The 16,833-nt window shown below is 43.5% G+C and overlaps 3 protein-coding genes across 7 annotated transcripts in view; 2 read left to right on the top strand and 1 right to left on the bottom strand.

Moving 5' to 3' along the window:
- The first annotated feature begins 8 nt into the window (after positions 1-8).
- On the top strand, positions 9-4,217 carry sgsh (N-sulfoglucosamine sulfohydrolase (sulfamidase)). Of its 3 annotated transcripts, XM_058069554.1 has the most exons (11): positions 9-237; positions 588-635; positions 788-948; positions 1,261-1,366; positions 1,438-1,523; positions 1,668-1,769; positions 1,854-1,935; positions 2,011-2,214; positions 2,379-2,545; positions 2,612-2,829; positions 3,958-4,217. In XM_058069554.1, the coding sequence occupies exons 1-11, from the start codon at positions 156-158 to the stop codon at positions 4,139-4,141; spliced, it is 1,440 nt and encodes a 479-aa protein (XP_057925537.1). In that variant the 5' UTR covers positions 9-155; the 3' UTR covers positions 4,142-4,217. The 3 variants fall into 3 exon arrangements, with proteins under 3 accessions (XP_057925537.1, XP_057925517.1, XP_057925527.1); XM_058069534.1 differs by having other exon boundaries at positions 10-237; positions 1,438-1,769; XM_058069544.1 differs by lacking the exon at positions 588-635 and having other exon boundaries at positions 11-237; positions 1,438-1,769.
- A 618-nt stretch (positions 4,218-4,835) lies between these two features.
- On the top strand, positions 4,836-5,902 carry npb (neuropeptide B). Of its 2 annotated transcripts, XM_058069597.1 has the most exons (3): positions 4,836-4,974; positions 5,045-5,380; positions 5,507-5,902. In XM_058069597.1, the coding sequence occupies exons 2-3, from the start codon at positions 5,123-5,125 to the stop codon at positions 5,633-5,635; spliced, it is 387 nt and encodes a 128-aa protein (XP_057925580.1). In that variant the 5' UTR covers positions 4,836-4,974; positions 5,045-5,122; the 3' UTR covers positions 5,636-5,902. The 2 variants fall into 2 exon arrangements, with proteins under 2 accessions (XP_057925580.1, XP_057925571.1); XM_058069588.1 differs by having other exon boundaries at positions 4,836-5,380.
- A 127-nt stretch (positions 5,903-6,029) lies between these two features.
- The window catches only part of gnav1 (guanine nucleotide binding protein (G protein) alpha v1), a 38,073-nt gene continuing 27,269 nt past the window's right edge, over positions 6,030-16,833 (bottom strand). The window contains exons 6-9 of one of the 2 annotated variants that reach the window (XM_058069568.1): positions 10,942-11,071; positions 10,809-10,880; positions 8,768-8,855; positions 6,030-7,289 (exon numbers count right to left, since the gene is read on the bottom strand). In XM_058069568.1, coding sequence (XP_057925551.1) covers positions 7,099-7,289; positions 8,768-8,855; positions 10,809-10,880; positions 10,942-11,071 — 481 coding nt within the window. In that variant the 3' untranslated portion in view covers positions 6,030-7,098. The remainder of the gene's footprint in view (positions 7,290-8,767; positions 8,856-10,808; positions 10,881-10,941; positions 11,072-16,833) is intronic. The other variant, XM_058069575.1, reaches the window with a different exon arrangement.

Genomic DNA, 16,833 nt, shown 5'->3' on the forward strand with positions numbered 1-16,833 from the left:
GTGTGTAAATGTGGGCGGGGCCAAATGTATTTGCGGAAGACGTGTTTGTTTTTGGTGTGTGTGTGTGTTTTATGTGCGCCGATGTGGCTGAAAACAATTCATTCTACTTACGTGTAGTATATTCTAAGTACATATAATACCGTTTCAACATTACCATGCTGCTTCAGCTCCTTTCTTGCCTTGTACTTTGTTTTTATTTTGCCCAGTCAAAAACAAGAAATGTCGTCCTGATCATCGGTGAGTTGTTCTTTTGTTTAAAAATTGCTAAGTGACAGTTAATTTCATGCTAGCATCACAACATCAGTAATCTAGTGTACTGTACTTTGTGAATATTGATTTGTTATTTAACGTACAATGTGGGGTGTTTATGGTACGTTTTGTACATTTAAGATGCTATAAAACAATCCAACGGAGGTCAACATCTGTTAAGTTAGGTGTAGAGGTTTGGAGATGATGTATTGGATGTATTTTCTGTTTTAGTAATCATGGCCTTAATGGCTAATCCTCTAATGCCAAGCATTGTTTTATTACGCTTTTGTCCATTCTTGATGGTTTGTGGAATTGTGACGTGGACATGTACCATGTAGGTGGTTGGCCCTGTGTGGATGGGAGAAAATCCCAAAGAAAAAAGAAACGTAAGCACCCAATTATTTTTGGTAAATATCATTGAAGGTTTTGTGGACGCTGATTCCACTCTGTATGACCAACCATTCAAATCAATGCAATCAAACCAAAGTGCATCACACACACACTTGTTGAGCCCTGATGTGTGTTTGCGCCCCTCCAGCCGATGATGCCGGGTTTGAGACGGAGGTGTACAATAATTCGGTGGTCCACACCCCTCACCTGCGTTCTCTGGCCCAACGCAGCCTGGTCTTCAACAACGCCTTCACGTCTGTCAGCAGCTGTTCCCCCAGTCGCTCCACCATCCTCACTGGCCTGCCGCAGGTAACACACACCAAACGTTGACTAGGTTACTTCCGGCTGTGGACAGGTTTCACCGTGAATTCATTTAAAAAGTTCTGACCAAAGCTGCAGCAATTTCAAGCGTAGGAAATAATGGAGATCCAATTCCCAAAATGAGAATATTTCTGGTTTTATCACGTATTGATCACATTGCTGGTACTGGCCCCCGGGTGGACTCAATTTAAAAAAGCACAGATTTCTTTGGGTGCTGGATTCCACAGAAGGATACAGCCCAGGGCGAACAGGCTAGTTTATGTATGAAAACCAGGGCAAAACCTTTTCCTATTCTCTCAGCACCAGAATGGCATGTATGGCCTCCACCAAGGCGTGCATCATTTTAACTCCTTCGATGGCGTCCAAAGTCTGCCACTGCTCCTCAGCCAAGCTAACATACACACAGGTCAGTCATCTTCTCTTTTTCTTGGTGGAATTTTATACGACACGCAAACGGTTCTGGATTTCCCCTCTCAGGTATCATCGGCAAAAAACATGTTGGCCCTGGGTCTGTATACCCCTTTGACTTTGCCTACACGGAGGAAAACAACTCCGTCCTCCAGGTGGGGAGGAACATCACCCGCATCAAACTTCTTGTTCGGAAGTTTTTCCAGACCCATAAAGGGGAAGAAAGTGAAAAAGATGAAGAGAGGCCTTTTTTTCTCTATGTTGCCTTCCATGACACCCACCGCTGTGGACACTCCCAGCCCCAGTATGGAGCCTTCTGTGAGAAGTTCGGGAACGGGGACATGGAGATGGGAAGAATTCCCGACTGGACTCCACAATATTACACACCACAACAAGTTAAGGTCGGCTTTCCCAAAAATGAGGCTCGATTTCTGTACCACGGCACAACATGCTGCAGGAAATGAAGGACTTTTTGTGGGATTCAGGTTCCTCCCTTTGTGCCGGACACGCCTGCAGCACGGGCCGACTTGGCTGCTTTGTACACGACTGTTAGCAGGCTGGACCAGGGTAAGTCGACTGTTGGGAGACTGTACCTGCCCCACACCAGGAAGGCCTTTTAATAAAGTACCTTTGTCTGTGCAGGCATTGGATTGGTTCTTCAGGAGCTTAGGGATGCTGGCTATGAAAACGACACCTTGGTCATCTACAGCTCTGACAACGCCATCCCCTTCCCCAACGGCAGAACCAACCTGTACCGCTCCGGCACGGCGGAGCCCATGCTGCTTTCCTCTCCCGAGCACAGGAATCGATGGGGAGACACCAGTCAGGCTTACGTCAGCTTACTGGGTGAGTGGTTGCTATGTATGGAATCGGCCACCAGAGGGAGACCGTGCTGCATTCAGTGCAAAGACAGAAATGTATCATCATCAGCTGTAACATCAGTTATCAGTGTTAACTCTGGAACCAATCAGTGACCCTGACCAAGGTATTTATGTTATTTTATGTGTCAGACATCACCCCCACCATCCTGGACTGGTTTTCCATCCCCTACCCGTCCTACAGTCTTCCCGGCAGCATGGCTGTCCCAGTCCAGCTCACGGGTCGTTCTCTGCTGCCTGTTCTGGTCGCTGAGCCCATCGACTGGCACACCGTCTTCGCCAGCCAGTCCCTACACGAGGTCTGGAGACGTGCTTGCGTATTTTCAAGTCCGCCACGACTTTGATCGCTTTGTTTTCGCACGCAGGTCACCATGTACTACCCCACACGCTCCGTCCATCAGGGGGCGTACCACCTCCTCCACAACCTCCACTACCGCATGCCTTTCCCCATCGACCAGGACCTGTACGTGTCGGCCACCTTCCAGGACCTGCTGAACCGCACCAGGCAGCGTGAGCCCACACACTGGCTGAAGAGTCTACAGCAGTATTACTACAGAGAGCGCTGGGAGCTGTACCACACCAGGTCCGCTCAGTCATACTCATTTCTATCTATAGAAGACATCTCGATGACAATGACAAGGGAGGAGAGCTTTTCTTTTTGGTCACACTTAAATGTTTCACATCGTCCAACAAATGTCAATCTTAGTCTGTGACAACACAACTGAACACGAAATGCACCTTGACCTCAAGGACCTCACAGCTAGGAGACCCGAGTTCAATCTCACCCTCGGCCATCTCTGTGTGGAGTTTGCATGTTCTCCCCGTGCATGCGTGGGTTTTCTCCGAGTACTCCGGTTTCTTCCCACATTCCAAAAACATGCTAGGTTAATTGGCCACTCCAAATTGTCCATAGGTATGAATGTGGGCCGGAATGGTTGTTTGTCTATATATGCTTATCCTCACCCTTGTGAGTATAAGCGGTTGAAAATGAATGAATGATTATTAATAATGATTATTAATGGAGGAAACCCATCCACAGTCCACACCTACACGGCCATGTGTGGAAAGGGTTGCCCCCTAAAGATAATAACTGAATAACTAAAGATAATAACTTTTATGGACAACAAGTTGCACTTGTTCTCCCCGTGCATGCATGGCTTTTTTCCGGGTACTCCGGTTTCCTCCCACATTCCAAAAACATGCTAGCTTCATTGTCCAAATTGTCCATAGGTATGAATGTGAGTGTGAATGGTTGTTTGTCTATATGTGCCCTGTGATTGGCTGGCCACCAGTCCAGGGTGTACCCCGCCTCTCACCCAACGACATTTGTGATAGGCTCCAGCACCCCCGCCACCCTCATGAGGATAAGCGGTAGAAAATGAATGAATATGTTGCACCTTTTCATGGTTTGACTGGTCCTGCCACTTATACTCCAGAGCGACCCCTGTGGATGTTTTTTTCCTGACAGCCACGAGAGGCCGCTTTTGGCCAGTATCTGCTACTCTTATCACTCCTGTACCACTGAGCCATTGTGCATGTATGGCTGGTGCGACTTATTGTCCAGAAAATACGATACTCTGACACCTATTTTTTCTTTTTGCATTTTGAAGCTCGACTTATACCCTCCTCAAGTTCCAACAGTGCAAAATGTAAATTCTTGCCATTTTTGATCAGGAGTGGACTGTCTGTAACAAATACACATCCAATGCAGGCGAGACCCTCTGGAAACAAATAACCTGGCGTCAGACGCGTCCTACAGCAAAGTGCTGGACAGCCTGAGACAGCGTCTGCAGAAATGGCAGTGGCAGACGGGGGACCCGTGGGTTTGTGGAGCGGACTACGTCCTGGAGGACAAGCTGGAGCCACAATGCAGACCACTATACAATGGACTATAAAAGGCGCATAATCAGGTTTATTTCCATGTTTGTATGCCAGGCTGCTTTTAACGCTCCTAAAGAAGTAATGCTATTATCATTGTCATCGTGTTCCTGGATTATTTGATCAGTCAGGTCTCCAGTCTAGTTGTGTATCGTCTAGATGACATTTAAGCATTTCAGGATGATTGAACTGGACCACGAGGGTGGGGGGGGGGGGGGGGACACACCAGTAAATCCATAAGAAAACCACTTTATTGATAAAGCTCACGTTTTCAAGCTAGTCGACTGAAACGTCTGTGAAAGTGTGACGTGCTCTTGCAGACGTTCAATATGAAAAAGATTGACGTGTCTATTTTGACTGACATCATTGCCTTTTAAAGATGAAGACCACGTAGCAGCGATGCCGATACGGGTCTGCTTCCCAATGAGGCCTTTTGACGCCACGCTGCCTCCTACTTTTGTATTTTTGTCTTTTCTCGGCAACACCGTTTGAGTCATTGTATGTTTATATCCACCCCCTTTTGTTACTTTATTACATGTTATGGTTGCTGGTTTCATCTGTTTTCTCTGTCCACATCATTATTATTATGTAAAATACATCAAATATCTTATATAAATACAATACATTTAACAAGAACAATATGAATATTGAAACAATAACAAAACGCATAGCTATTCAAGAGAACTGAAAAATATCGATTCGATACTGACGCATCTTTGGTATCGATACTGCCGATGATTGGACCGATCCGCTCCCTCGGCACCCACCACTAACTCGTGCAAGCGCCGAGTTACTCCTCCAATTCCACGCCATCTCAAACGGATTTGGAGGAAATCGTTATGTTTTTCGGGTGTGTAAAGTCACGTGTTCAGCTGGTTCGTGATTGGATGAAGGTGTTTGGTGACGATGGCGTCCTTCAGCCCGCAGATAAAAGCAGGAGGAAAGTTCCGGCAGCACGCAAAGCAAGCAGGAGGTGAGAAGCAGACGTAGAAGACACCATGGAGAGGTTCTTGAGCTTCGTTGTGGTCTGCGTGGGCGTGTCTTTGCTCGTGTCCTGTCCCTCCGTGCAAGCCTGGTACAAGCAGTCTACCGGACCCACCTACTACTCGGTGGGTCGCGCCTCCGGGCTGCTCTCCGGGATCAGGAGGTCTCCCTACGTGCGCAGGTCCGAGTCCCAGGAGACGTTGATGGACAGCGAGGACTCGAGCAACTTGTCTCCGGAGACGAGCAGGCAGATCTCCTTGCTCAAACGGATGGTGAGTATCATCCATTCCATGCGCAAAAGCGCGTGCGTAAAAGCACGCCTCTCTCTTCTGTCGGCTTTTGTAGTTGATCTTCAAATGTTAAATGTATTTTTAATTCGCGTATTTGAATGATTGAAGGCGATTTGCGTGAAGGACATCTCTCCAAACCTAAAGAGCTGCGAGCTTCTGCAGGACGGAACCGGGACCTTCCAGTGCAAGGCCGACATCTTCCTCACCCTGGACTCTCTGGACTGCTTGTCCGCATGAGTCCTGCTGGGCCCAAGGACCCAAGGACGCTCACTTTGCCCATTGTAAACCCTTGGATGTTCGATCATCGGTATTATTGCAGTAGTACTAGTAGTAGTAGTAGTAGTATGTTCCCCTTTGGCTCGAGGAGTCTTTCCATTCTTTATTCATCGATGGCTTCAGACCAACCCTGGCAGGCAAGGCTGAAATGTATTCAAACATTCATAAAGTTGACTTTCCTGTAAATAGTCTTCTTATTTTTATCTATTAAAATGACCAAACACTTGACGTGTGGACTAAAGTATGTCATGTATATCATATTCAACTTCATACCAAGGAAAAGTGCAGCAGACATGACGCAGTCTCTAATTGGCGTCTCAGTAAATGACGTCATCATTTGATGAAATAATCATTTTATTCATAAAAATGACACATGGCCCATTCATTTTCAATAAAAGAGAAAATATGACTTAAAATTCCAGCTTCACACATCACAAAATTACAAGAGCATTAAAAAACACTCATTTATGGCTCAATCAATAAAAAGATGTAAATGAAATGTGAAAAATTGAATTCATACTTCAACCAATTAGAAACTATCATTCCAAAAAATGATGCTTTATTCCAGCCTCTCATAATTACGTCTGGTGATTAATCAAGCTCAAAAAATGAGGAAATAATAATGATGTAATTATTAAAACTATGCGTGGTTCCAGCCTTTTATTTACATCTTTGAAAAGTTGACTTGGTAAATAATAGCGTCAAATATTCTAGTTTTTTGACAGGCACCTGTATTAGTGTTCGCGTGTTAGAACATTCGACTGCCTTGAAGGTGTGCTCGTTGTCAGTCTCAGTAAAAGGCAAGGTAAATAAGAAGATTAGGATTATTATTATTATTATTATTATCAGTATTGCAACTGCTGCATTGATGACACTTCATAAAAAGTGGATACATAGATAGAGTTATTGTTATTTGTGAAGAAATGACATGATGATGTGTTTGGGGGCTGACGAGTACACACAAGTACATGCACATATACAGTATATACTGTATATATACGGTGTATATATGGTGTATATACAGATGTGACGCACAGACTGCGGATGAAGGGTGTACTACATGTTGCAGCCTACACACAGACACGACACACAAGGGCAGCAGTAGTACTTCACACGTCTATTCTGCCGAATGCCAACTGAAGGCATCCGTTAGGTGCTCAAGCTGTATGCGGCCGAAAGGTGGAGATGTCCAAAGTGTCCCTTTAGGGCACATGTGTCGACAGAGGGCCAAAGCACTGCAGGTTTTCTTTCCAACCAGTTTCTCCAGCAGGTGATTTAATTGACAAGCTCCTTCCCTCAAACCAAAGGCGGGTTAATCATTAAAATCACCTGCTTCAGTGACCGGCTGGAAAGAAAACCTGAAGTGTCTCAGCCCTCCATGGCATGAGTCTGACACCCATGCTTTAGGGCCTCCCGTTGTCCTCCTATAGCAGAGACATGGCCTCCAGATTCTCCTTGATGATGGTGTCCATCACCACCTGGAAGACCACCTGGATGTTGGAGGTGTGGGTGGCTGTGGTGAAGTGGTGGTAGATGAGCTTGCTGGGTGTCGTGTTGAGCGACACAAAGATGGCGGCGATGAAGCGGGCGGCTGAATCCACGTCGCAGTCTGCGCCTGCAAGGTGATCTTTTTTTTAAAAGTCATTTCATACGTCTCTCTTATTTTATTTTAAGTGTTTGGACTGAAAAGAACGTCAACTCACGAGAACTCCGAATAACCCAAAAGCAATCGTGCTTTGCAGACAATTGACAATGACGTGGACTCAGATGGAGGTGGCGTCTTGCCATGTTCCCACTTTGCGGTCCCTGGTGTGTTTTCCTACGCTGATAATATAATCCTTACAAATTCTCTTCAAATATGGCCGCAATTCATAGGCCAATTTGGACTCCACATTATTCCTCTCTTGTCTCCTATTCATTTTAACCCCGTGTTTGCTCCTTCTGTCAGCGATATGGCCTTTTTTTACGAAGACCCGGACATCAACAGAATGTTTGCGTCCTTTCATTCAGCCCCCAATTTGGCCTTCGCAGACTTTGTCAGGAAGCACTCTCCTGATTTTCCTCCTATTTCAGCGACACTTCCTTTTCACCCATATTCCAAGGGCATTGGTTCCAACATCCATACAGACATACTGTATTATACTATACTATATTATTGTGTACCAGGCACTCCACGAAGACGTAGACACAGACACCTGGCTATCCGTTTTGAAGCAAGTCCACTCCTCCTCAATCAGCGCTAGGCACGGGTCATACAGTGTGAGCTGGTTCACAGAGCTCATTGGTCGAGGAGCAAGCTGGCCAACATGTGATAGATCGGCCTATCATATACCCCTACGGTACGTTTTGGTCCCGCCCTGCTCTATCTCACGTCTGGAGCTCTGTGTTCCTCTCACTTTCAGCCATGACCTCGCTTCAGATGAGCCCATCAGCTATGGACGGTGGCGTGATTTGGAATGGTACCCTCCAACCTTTCACTGCCATCTTATGGCTGACCTTTGCCTTTCTTAGTTCGCTTGCAAGAGGGCTATCCTTATGCGCTGGGAAACCTTCTCACTCCTGCCACTTTTATATTTATATTCTTATTCCTTGTTTTATTTTTATCCGTTTCCTTATTCTTATTTTTACTTTCTACAAAATGCACCGTGGAGTTGCATTCAAATTTCGTTGTATACAATACAATGACAATCAAGGCCGTTCTGATTCTGATTCTCACTCAATTTGTTCCTTGTTCCTTGTGATGTTCTGGTGCTTTGTGAGCCTTTACATCCTAATGACGCATCATACACTGCTGTTTGTATGGGATTGGAAAATGGAAAAAATGCAATAAATAAATCACAGGCAAAAAAAACGTAACGCCTGGCAGAGTTCCAAGACCAAAACCATGGCTGAAAAAAAGAACATTAAGGCTGGTCTCGCTTTTGCGAGAAAACATCTCCAAGACCTTTGGGAAAATACCAGACCAAAGTTGAACTTTTTGGAAGGTGTGTCCCAATTACCCCTGTTGGATGAATTTCCAAAGCAGCACATTATGTAAAAATATGATTCCAGTTTCTGTCCAGTAAGTGGAAGTGCTGGTAGAAGGACACTAACCTTTAAAAGAAGGCAGGTACAGACGAAGGTGTCGCCCCGAATGCTGAATCTTGTGTTGAAAAAGGTCGATTTTGTTCATGAATAAAATCTACAAGAAAGACAAGACACCAGATGGTCATCAAAAAAAGACAATTCCATTGCAAACATTAGCGAAAGAGAGATTGAATGAAATGAAATGAAAACAATAAATCCATTTGGAAAGTGGCTTTATTACGTATGGAACATGACCAAAATCAATAGTTGTCTTTCTACCAGCAGGAAGTGATGATTGTTGATCAATTAACGCTCGCCAACGCAATCAACCACTGCTGGTGTCTCACACATGCACACACATGCACACACACACACACACACACACACACTCTGAAGTGTCCTGGTGCTCCAATCAACTGCTACTCCGACGTTTCCCAGCTAAATTGTAGTAGCAAAAAAGGCCAAGTGCTAAAGTACTGCAGTGTGTCATTACAGACGATGAAGTCTGGTGCTTGTGTATTTCACCAAACATTACAGTGACATTACTGACACATCATGACCAGTGGCGAATACAACAAGTTATTAAAACTTGGATGTGTGATTTCAGTTCATTTCGCCATATTTATGCTTGAAAATGCTCAATTTGCACAAAAATGTGTTGCTGCTGGATGTCTAATATTAATGTCATTTTGGTAAATTCACCATTAAAAATAAATAAACCATATAGGACATGTAACATATTGAAGCATCATGTCAGGGGCCCTTTAATACAAAGTTAAGTCAGTAGACTGCGACATGAACTTACCTGAAATGGAAAGGCTAAGTGGAATGAATCGAAGGAACCCGTCTCACGCCGGTCTTAATGGGATTATTTAGCGGAAAAGCTCATCTTAATGACTTGTTAGGTTTCATTACAAGTGACAGAGGCCTCAAACACGCAATGTGTGTGTTTCCACACACTGTTCAAGCCCAGACAAGGCAAACTCATCGATGCTAATTAGTACACTTGAACCCAGTCGGGACAATCGTCATCATGTTATTGTTCTAATGATGAGGTCAACAACCTGTCTTGGTCCACCGTGTCAGTGAAAAACCTAAGAGTCGAAGAGGTTATATCTATGAAAAATGTGACATCATTATCACCCGCGTGTGCAATAATCACATTTACCATGACGTGCAAGTCACTAAAAACTGAGGCCGAAGGGTCAGAGGTGAGGAAGGAAGCGCTACTTACAGTATATCCTCCACTTTAACCACAGATACAGTACAACCAAAGATCCTTTCTTCCCAGCAGACGCCCTTTCATCCCACTTCCTGCAACTACCAAAATGCATGTTGACATTGTTAGCCACTGCTAGCAAGATTTGCACACGTACGGAACGTCTTCCTCAGTGCTCAAGATGCATTCACTGATCACTGGTCAGTCAGCCAAGCCAAGGATGGAGCAGGAAAACATAATAATAATAATAATAATAATAATAATAATAATAATAATAATAATAATAATAATAATAATAATAATAATAATAATAATAATAATAATAATAATAATAATAATAATAATAATAATAATAATAATGAAGGAATGACAACGGATGAGAATAATGAATGAATGAAAATGACTAAACTAATGGGATCGATGAATGAAGCAATGAAGTAAGAAATGAGTAAAGAATGAATAAATGCATGGGAACAAATGAATGGGTGAATGGTCCAAAGAGCATAGACGGGAAGAGGGAAAGTCCCGCCCAGTGGAGCGTGTCCAGGAGCGTGGATGTGGAATGGAATACAATGGTAGGGAACGTACAATCTGGAATTCTGGGATGGGCAAGAAAGTTGAAAAGTGAGGCACATTGTATTCATTGGAGGCGAAAGCTGAAAGTCAGCATGTCGTTATGTGCACGTGTTGAATAAAACAGCTTTTAGGATGGTGACATTGATAGTACATTCCGCTATTTACAGTATATTTTCACTAGTTCTCCTCCTCACTAATCACACTGTGCAGCGTCCAGGAACAGTACAAACATTTATTGTTTTGTTTCTGGTGGTGAGGGAGGACGTTTCTAACCGTGGATGTGCTGCGGAAGAAGATGTTGTTGCAGATGGAGGAGAAAAGCTTCATGCACTCCTGAAGGCGATTCTGCAGACACGAGACAACACTGTCGTGATGATGCAAATACGCTCCGGTGACCAGCTCTTACCGTGGACGGGTCCTCCACCAGGGTCATGTCGTAACCGCTGAGCGACACCACAAAGAGCACCACCCTCACGTCCTCAAAGCAGCATATCCACTTCCTGCGCTCGGTTCGCTGGCCTCCTACGTCGTACATCCTGCACTCGCAGCACAAAATAAACCAGATCAAATGAAACTGTACAGGCATCCCTTGCTACTTCCTGCTTTGAATTCCACAATTTGTCAAAAATATGCATGAATAAATTGTGATGTTTCATGGCTAAATATGGCCAATTCAACAATGCATATTTAAGCAAATTTTTACTTAAATTTGGCATTTTCACGCATAAAATGGCTAAATGAAGTAAAATACAAAACACATAGAAGGAAGTACTGTCCAGATGAAGAAGTAACAGAAGAAAAAACTCTCCCAATGCTAACATGTGTGAGTCTATATTATGTCTTGTATGTCTCATTTACGCTTATTATGTCTGCCATATTGGATAATAGGAGTGTAAGGGTGACTATTGGGGTGTTATTTCATGTCTAGAGGGCTCTAAGTGTCACGGTTCGGCATGCGGGTGTTGCGATGCGACCCCAGGATGCAGAGATGAAGCCAATGGTGCAGGTAAAAGCTTAGCTTTTTTTTTTTATTTTCGGAACAGGTAAAAGCAGCACTGTCATACAACACGTAGCAAAGAACCAAGAACAAACAACAATGCACCAACGAAAGGCAAACCCGGCTGAACTAAATAAGGCAATCAAATTAGAAACAGGTGCACGTAGCAGAGGGTGTAAACGAGACGGAACACAGGGCAGACCAACACAGGAAAAACTACAAAATAAGAGCATGAAACAGGAACTAAGTCAAACAACGTGAAACACAAAACTGTCACACAGGAGGCGATGCAGATTGTGACAGTAAGAATGCTAAAAAAACATATTTAGAAGGTCATAAACTGGTTTTCCACACTGTATTACTGTAATAATAATTAATATGTCACGCCCTGTGTAGGCTCCCCCGTGACAGCTTGCTTATTCTTGGGCTTTAGTTTCTGTTTGGACACTCTTATTTTGTATGGAACTACCTGTTTTGCCTTGTCTTCCTTTGTTGTCCTAATCACCCACACCTGTCCCTAATTTCTGCTGTTTAGTTTAGTTTGTATTTTAATGCTCTGCCCTCTGCTGCTCTATCCTGCTGCCGCTATTATTCATAAATTTACCTGCATTTGGTCCTGTTCTCTGCGTCCTGGGGTCGAACCGTAAGGCCCTCAAGCCCGCAGTGTGACATAATAATGACTAAAAACTTTTTTGTGTTGTCATTTTGGGGGGTCGTGAGGAGAATTTTGAGGAGAAAAATGAATTTATTCCATTTTGGAATAAGGCTGAAATATTAAATGTGGAAAAAGTGAAGCACTCTAGCACTGCTAGAGGAACATGTAGGAATCAAAAAAATGATGGAAAGTCAGAGGAGAAGAAATAAGGAATTGACTGTAGAGTGGTGGCCCCAGGTGTGATTTAGCAGACTGACTCCAATCCCTCAAAAGAGTAAACACTCACACACACTCACACGCAAGATTTAAGACATGTGACACAAAACATGTTCACGTGTTGCAGTCTATGAAGGTGCCTTTCGTGCCTCAAGGTGCAATCAATCATTCTTGGTAATTTCAGTGTATAGAATATTATATAGACTATTATATTATTATTATTATATATATAATATAGCAGACTATTGATCAAACTGCGTTATCTACGTAGTCAAATCCCCATTTAGCGCCCGTAAGCACCAATACTGTTGTCTACTTGAAATATGACCGCTCAGTTCAAATCTCACCTGGTTAAATCAACATAAGAACACACATGTGAACCTTGCCGCTGGCTAACGTGTGTGTGTGTGAAATGCAACATGAGTGCGACCAATATAAAAGATTCAAAATCCAATTGCAAAAGTCTTTCATGGTTCATGACCTTCCATACTGATGGCGGAGTGGCTGACAGTACACACACTGAAATCCTTATCACGTATTATCCAGGCTACACTCCTCCAGAGCACGAGGTGCATTTACAAATTTATTTCACAAAATTGAACACCAATAGCAGACATTTTAACTGTAAAGGCGAGTTATTCAAGTACACAATGGTACAGTGCTTCATTCCTATCCGAAACCATGCTAACAGCTCTGTTGCTGATTGGATTAGACAACTGCCCGCCATGACTGATGGATCGATTGAGAGACCAGAATGAACAAATACAGTAGTCGAGTCTATTGGAATGCGGCTACTCGCACTAACCCAAACCATCTAATCAATCTGCATTTTCACCAACAACCTCCTTTACCCCTCCCCTGGTGCAAGTCTTATGTTCTTTTGTTGGAAAGATTGCTTATTTGCGTCTATGTTGCCCAGGTTTTTTTGCTAGTCCCACACTGTACTTTTTGTGGTTGGATACAGTGCATTAGTAAAAAAAAAATCCATATTTAGCAAATTAACAAATTGTATGTATTCTTGCACAAAAGAAGCATTTTCAATTCAAAGCTGTCATGATACGTAGTATTCTACACTGCTCACTAGGCATTAGTAATGTTCAATTGGTGAGACAATAGCTATGACATGAAGTGCTGTACAGAAACAGGAAACAGAAAAGGACAAGACAACAAGGAATTCTCCAAATGTGTCTTATTTATGTCTTACTTTCTCTTATTATATGTCTACTACATTGGGTAACGGGAGTGTAAAGGTGACTATTGGGGTGTTATTTCAAGTTGAGAGGGCTCAAATAATGTCAAAAATAATATTTAAACATACTGTTTTACTATGCTATAACTACAAAATATTCCTTGAATAAATAAGGAATTCTACTGAATTTGAATGTGAATGAACTGAATTTGAAAATGCCCAATCAGGAAGAAGCCAAAAGAAAGAAAAAAACGAAAACAAAAATTGATCGCGTCCTGCAACCAATTAACTGGCAAAGTAGGATGACTGTAGTTGCCCCAAGCCCAGAGCACCCCCTCGTGGCTGTCAATGGTAGTAAAGACTCCTGGGTTCATGTCAGTCCATATGGATTCACATTCTAAACATGTTATATTACATGTACATATTTTGCACCTGACTTCTAAGACACACAACCAGCCAAACTTAGAGTCAATGTTCACCAATACGTCCTAATTTCTCCAAAAACACAAGAGTACAAGGCGCTGGAGGCACAAAGACAGTAAAAAGGTTGCCTTTTGGTCAGGTGTGCCATCAATCAATGGCGTCTCCTTCAGTGTGATGCAGCTATTTATCAGGAGAGCAAATACAGACACAAGAAAGAAAGACACAAGATGTGGCACCACAGCAACACCCCACACTTTTATTTCTAGACACTGACATGTGAGGGAAGTCGATTGGCTGCATCATTAAACAAATGACATTTACTAAGAAAATACCCCACAAAGCTGCAGCGTCGACGTAGTCACCACAGCACCTGATGCTAATGAGAAATGCCATCCTTATTCAACTAAAGGGTGAAAGATGACTCTTGTATGTAAAGTCATGTGTTTGTGCTCAGAACGTGGCAACACGCTAACACACTCATACACACCAGAAACAAACTACCTGATGAAAGGGTGTCACCACCTACATACCCCCAATCTTCAATGATGACTTGATGAGACATTTTGTTAGGGCTGATCATTTTTAAACAAATGTGACAAAAAGACACACAGACCCACCATCTCTAATTAGCAGCTACATCAAAGGACCCGAGCATGGAAAAATGATCAAAACAGCTCATAGGTTATCCAGTTAAAAGTGCTGGACCTTCTTTAATAGGAGTGGAACAAAGTTTCATATTGCAAGAGCAATGTCTCCGATCATACGATAATCCCAAGAAAATATCAATACCCGACAATATCCAAGCAAGTCCAGATAGAAAAACGTATCAAACAAGGATCCAAAACCTTTCTCTACAGTCAGCCTTTTTCCTCCTTTCAACTCCCCAATGCCTCTGAAATATCTGACCTCATCCACAAATCCAAGCCCTCCACATGCCAGCTGGTCAATTCTGGTCAAATCCTGTCTTTCTTCTCTGCTTCCTCTCATTTCTGCCATTATCCACTCTTCACTGTCTACCGGTATTGTCCCTCTAGTTCTCAAAACTGCTGCTGTCACCCCAATTCTTAAAAAACCTGGTTCAGATCCCAACAACTTCAATAATCTCCGCCCTATCTCCAACATACCTTTCATTTCCAAAATTCTTGAAAAAATAGTCTCCTCCCAACTTCATGCACATCTCACTCTTAATCTGTATGAACCCTTCCAGTCTGGCTTCCATCCCTGTCACAGCACCGAAACTGCACTTATCAAAATCACCAATGATCTCCTCACTGCAGCTGACACCGGTTCACTTTCCATTCTCATCCTCCTCGACCTGAGTGCAGCCTTTGACACCATCTCACACCCCATCCTCCTCAGTAGACTCCCCTCAATTGGCATCACCCACACCCCCCTCCACTGGTTCCACTCTTATCTTACAGACCGCACTCAGTTCATACAGCTTGAGTCTTTCTCCTCCGACCCCTCCCCAGTCACCACAGGTGTGCCCCAGGGCTCTGTCCTGGGGCCCCTTCTCTTCATAACCTACATTCTCCCCCTCTGCCATATCTTCCGCAAATTTAACCTTCATTTCCACTGCTTCGCGGATGACACCCAGCTCTACCTTTCTTCCAAACCTAACTCCACACTCCCACCCCCCTCCCTCACCTCCTGTCTCTCTGAAATAAAATCATGGTTCACCTCAAACTTTCTGAAACTTAACAGCAATAAAACTGAATTCTTACTCATTGGCACCAAATCCACCTTATCTAAAGTTGACTCCTCTCTCTCCATCAACAGCTCCTTAGTCTCCCCCTCCCCTCAGGTCAAGAGTCTGGGTGTCATCCTTGACAGCACACTATCTTTCCAATCCCACATCAATAACGTCACCAGGTCAGCCTACTTCCATCTGCGCTCCATTAATCGTCTCCGACTAGGACTTCCAGTTCAGTGCGAGAGCAGTCGGCCAACCCGATGTCTTGTCTAGTTGGTAGAGCTAGTTGCTCTTTGAATGATGATCACACTATGAGCCCTGAAAACTCACCATATTGCGTCAGATACCGTATTAATGCTTTTTAATGCACTACCCTCAAGATAGTTTTCGTGGCACGTCTCGGCAGTTAAGTTCCACGCGACAGACATGATTGTGTTTGTTTAAGCACGCCTGTGCAGTGTGAAGGAAAACAGGAGGATGATGCTGCCCAAGATGTTAGTCAGGGCAAGACACTACACTGCACAAAGGGATCGCTATGGGCTGCTATAGTACTAGCCACAGGTGATCGGCGTTGAAAGGCATTTATCGGAAGATACCGATCATGTGATTTTTTTCAGAAATCGGTCAATACTGACCGGTGGCCGATTGATTGGAGCATTCATAATTTTTCGGATACAGTTTTTGGTGTGATAGATTTGAAGTACGACATTGCAAGGAATTACTGTACTTACAAAATCAGTGATTCAGAGATTGGTAAGAAAGACGATATCAAGCATCACAAACACAGAATCCTTCCAGGCATGTCTGCAATCATGCATGTCTTCTCTCTTCTTTATTTCGGCCACCACAGATTCCACAGTTTGGCTCATCGGGAAGCATGACGTTAACCAAAAAAGCAACAGTGGGTAGGAACAATGGTCTCCAACTTGTCTGCTGTTAGTAAAGATGGCTGCATTGGAAATTAGAGTTATAACTTTTGTCTGGCTGAGTAACGTAGTTGAAGCTTGAACATGATTCCCATTTGTGCGAGCGTCAGCTGTACCCAGAGACAAACAAATGGCATTTAGATGTTGACTGCAGTCATCAGTTGATAAAGTGACTCAAGCCTATTATGTGCTTATGAAA

The sequence above is a fragment of the Doryrhamphus excisus genome, chromosome 1 (genome assembly GCF_030265055.1).
Source record: "Doryrhamphus excisus isolate RoL2022-K1 chromosome 1, RoL_Dexc_1.0, whole genome shotgun sequence".
Lineage (NCBI taxonomy): Eukaryota > Metazoa > Chordata > Actinopteri > Syngnathiformes > Syngnathidae > Doryrhamphus > Doryrhamphus excisus.

What these genes read in the sequence shown, in the direction of transcription:
- sgsh (XM_058069534.1), top strand. Translation starts at nt 156, where the DNA reads ATGCTGCTTCAGCTCCTTTCTTGCCTTGTACTTTGTTTTTATTTTGCC. An exon ending in TCCTCACTGGCCTGCCGCAG is followed by an intron (nt 949 to 1,260) that starts GTAACACACACC and finishes CTATTCTCTCAG; the next exon opens with CACCAGAATGGCATGTATGG. An exon ending in ACACACCACAACAAGTTAAG is followed by an intron (nt 1,770 to 1,853) that starts GTCGGCTTTCCC and finishes TGTGGGATTCAG; the next exon opens with GTTCCTCCCTTTGTGCCGGA.
- npb (XM_058069588.1), top strand. Translation starts at nt 5,123, where the DNA reads ATGGAGAGGTTCTTGAGCTTCGTTGTGGTCTGCGTGGGCGTGTCTTTG. An exon ending in TCTCCTTGCTCAAACGGATG is followed by an intron (nt 5,381 to 5,506) that starts GTGAGTATCATC and finishes GAATGATTGAAG; the next exon opens with GCGATTTGCGTGAAGGACAT.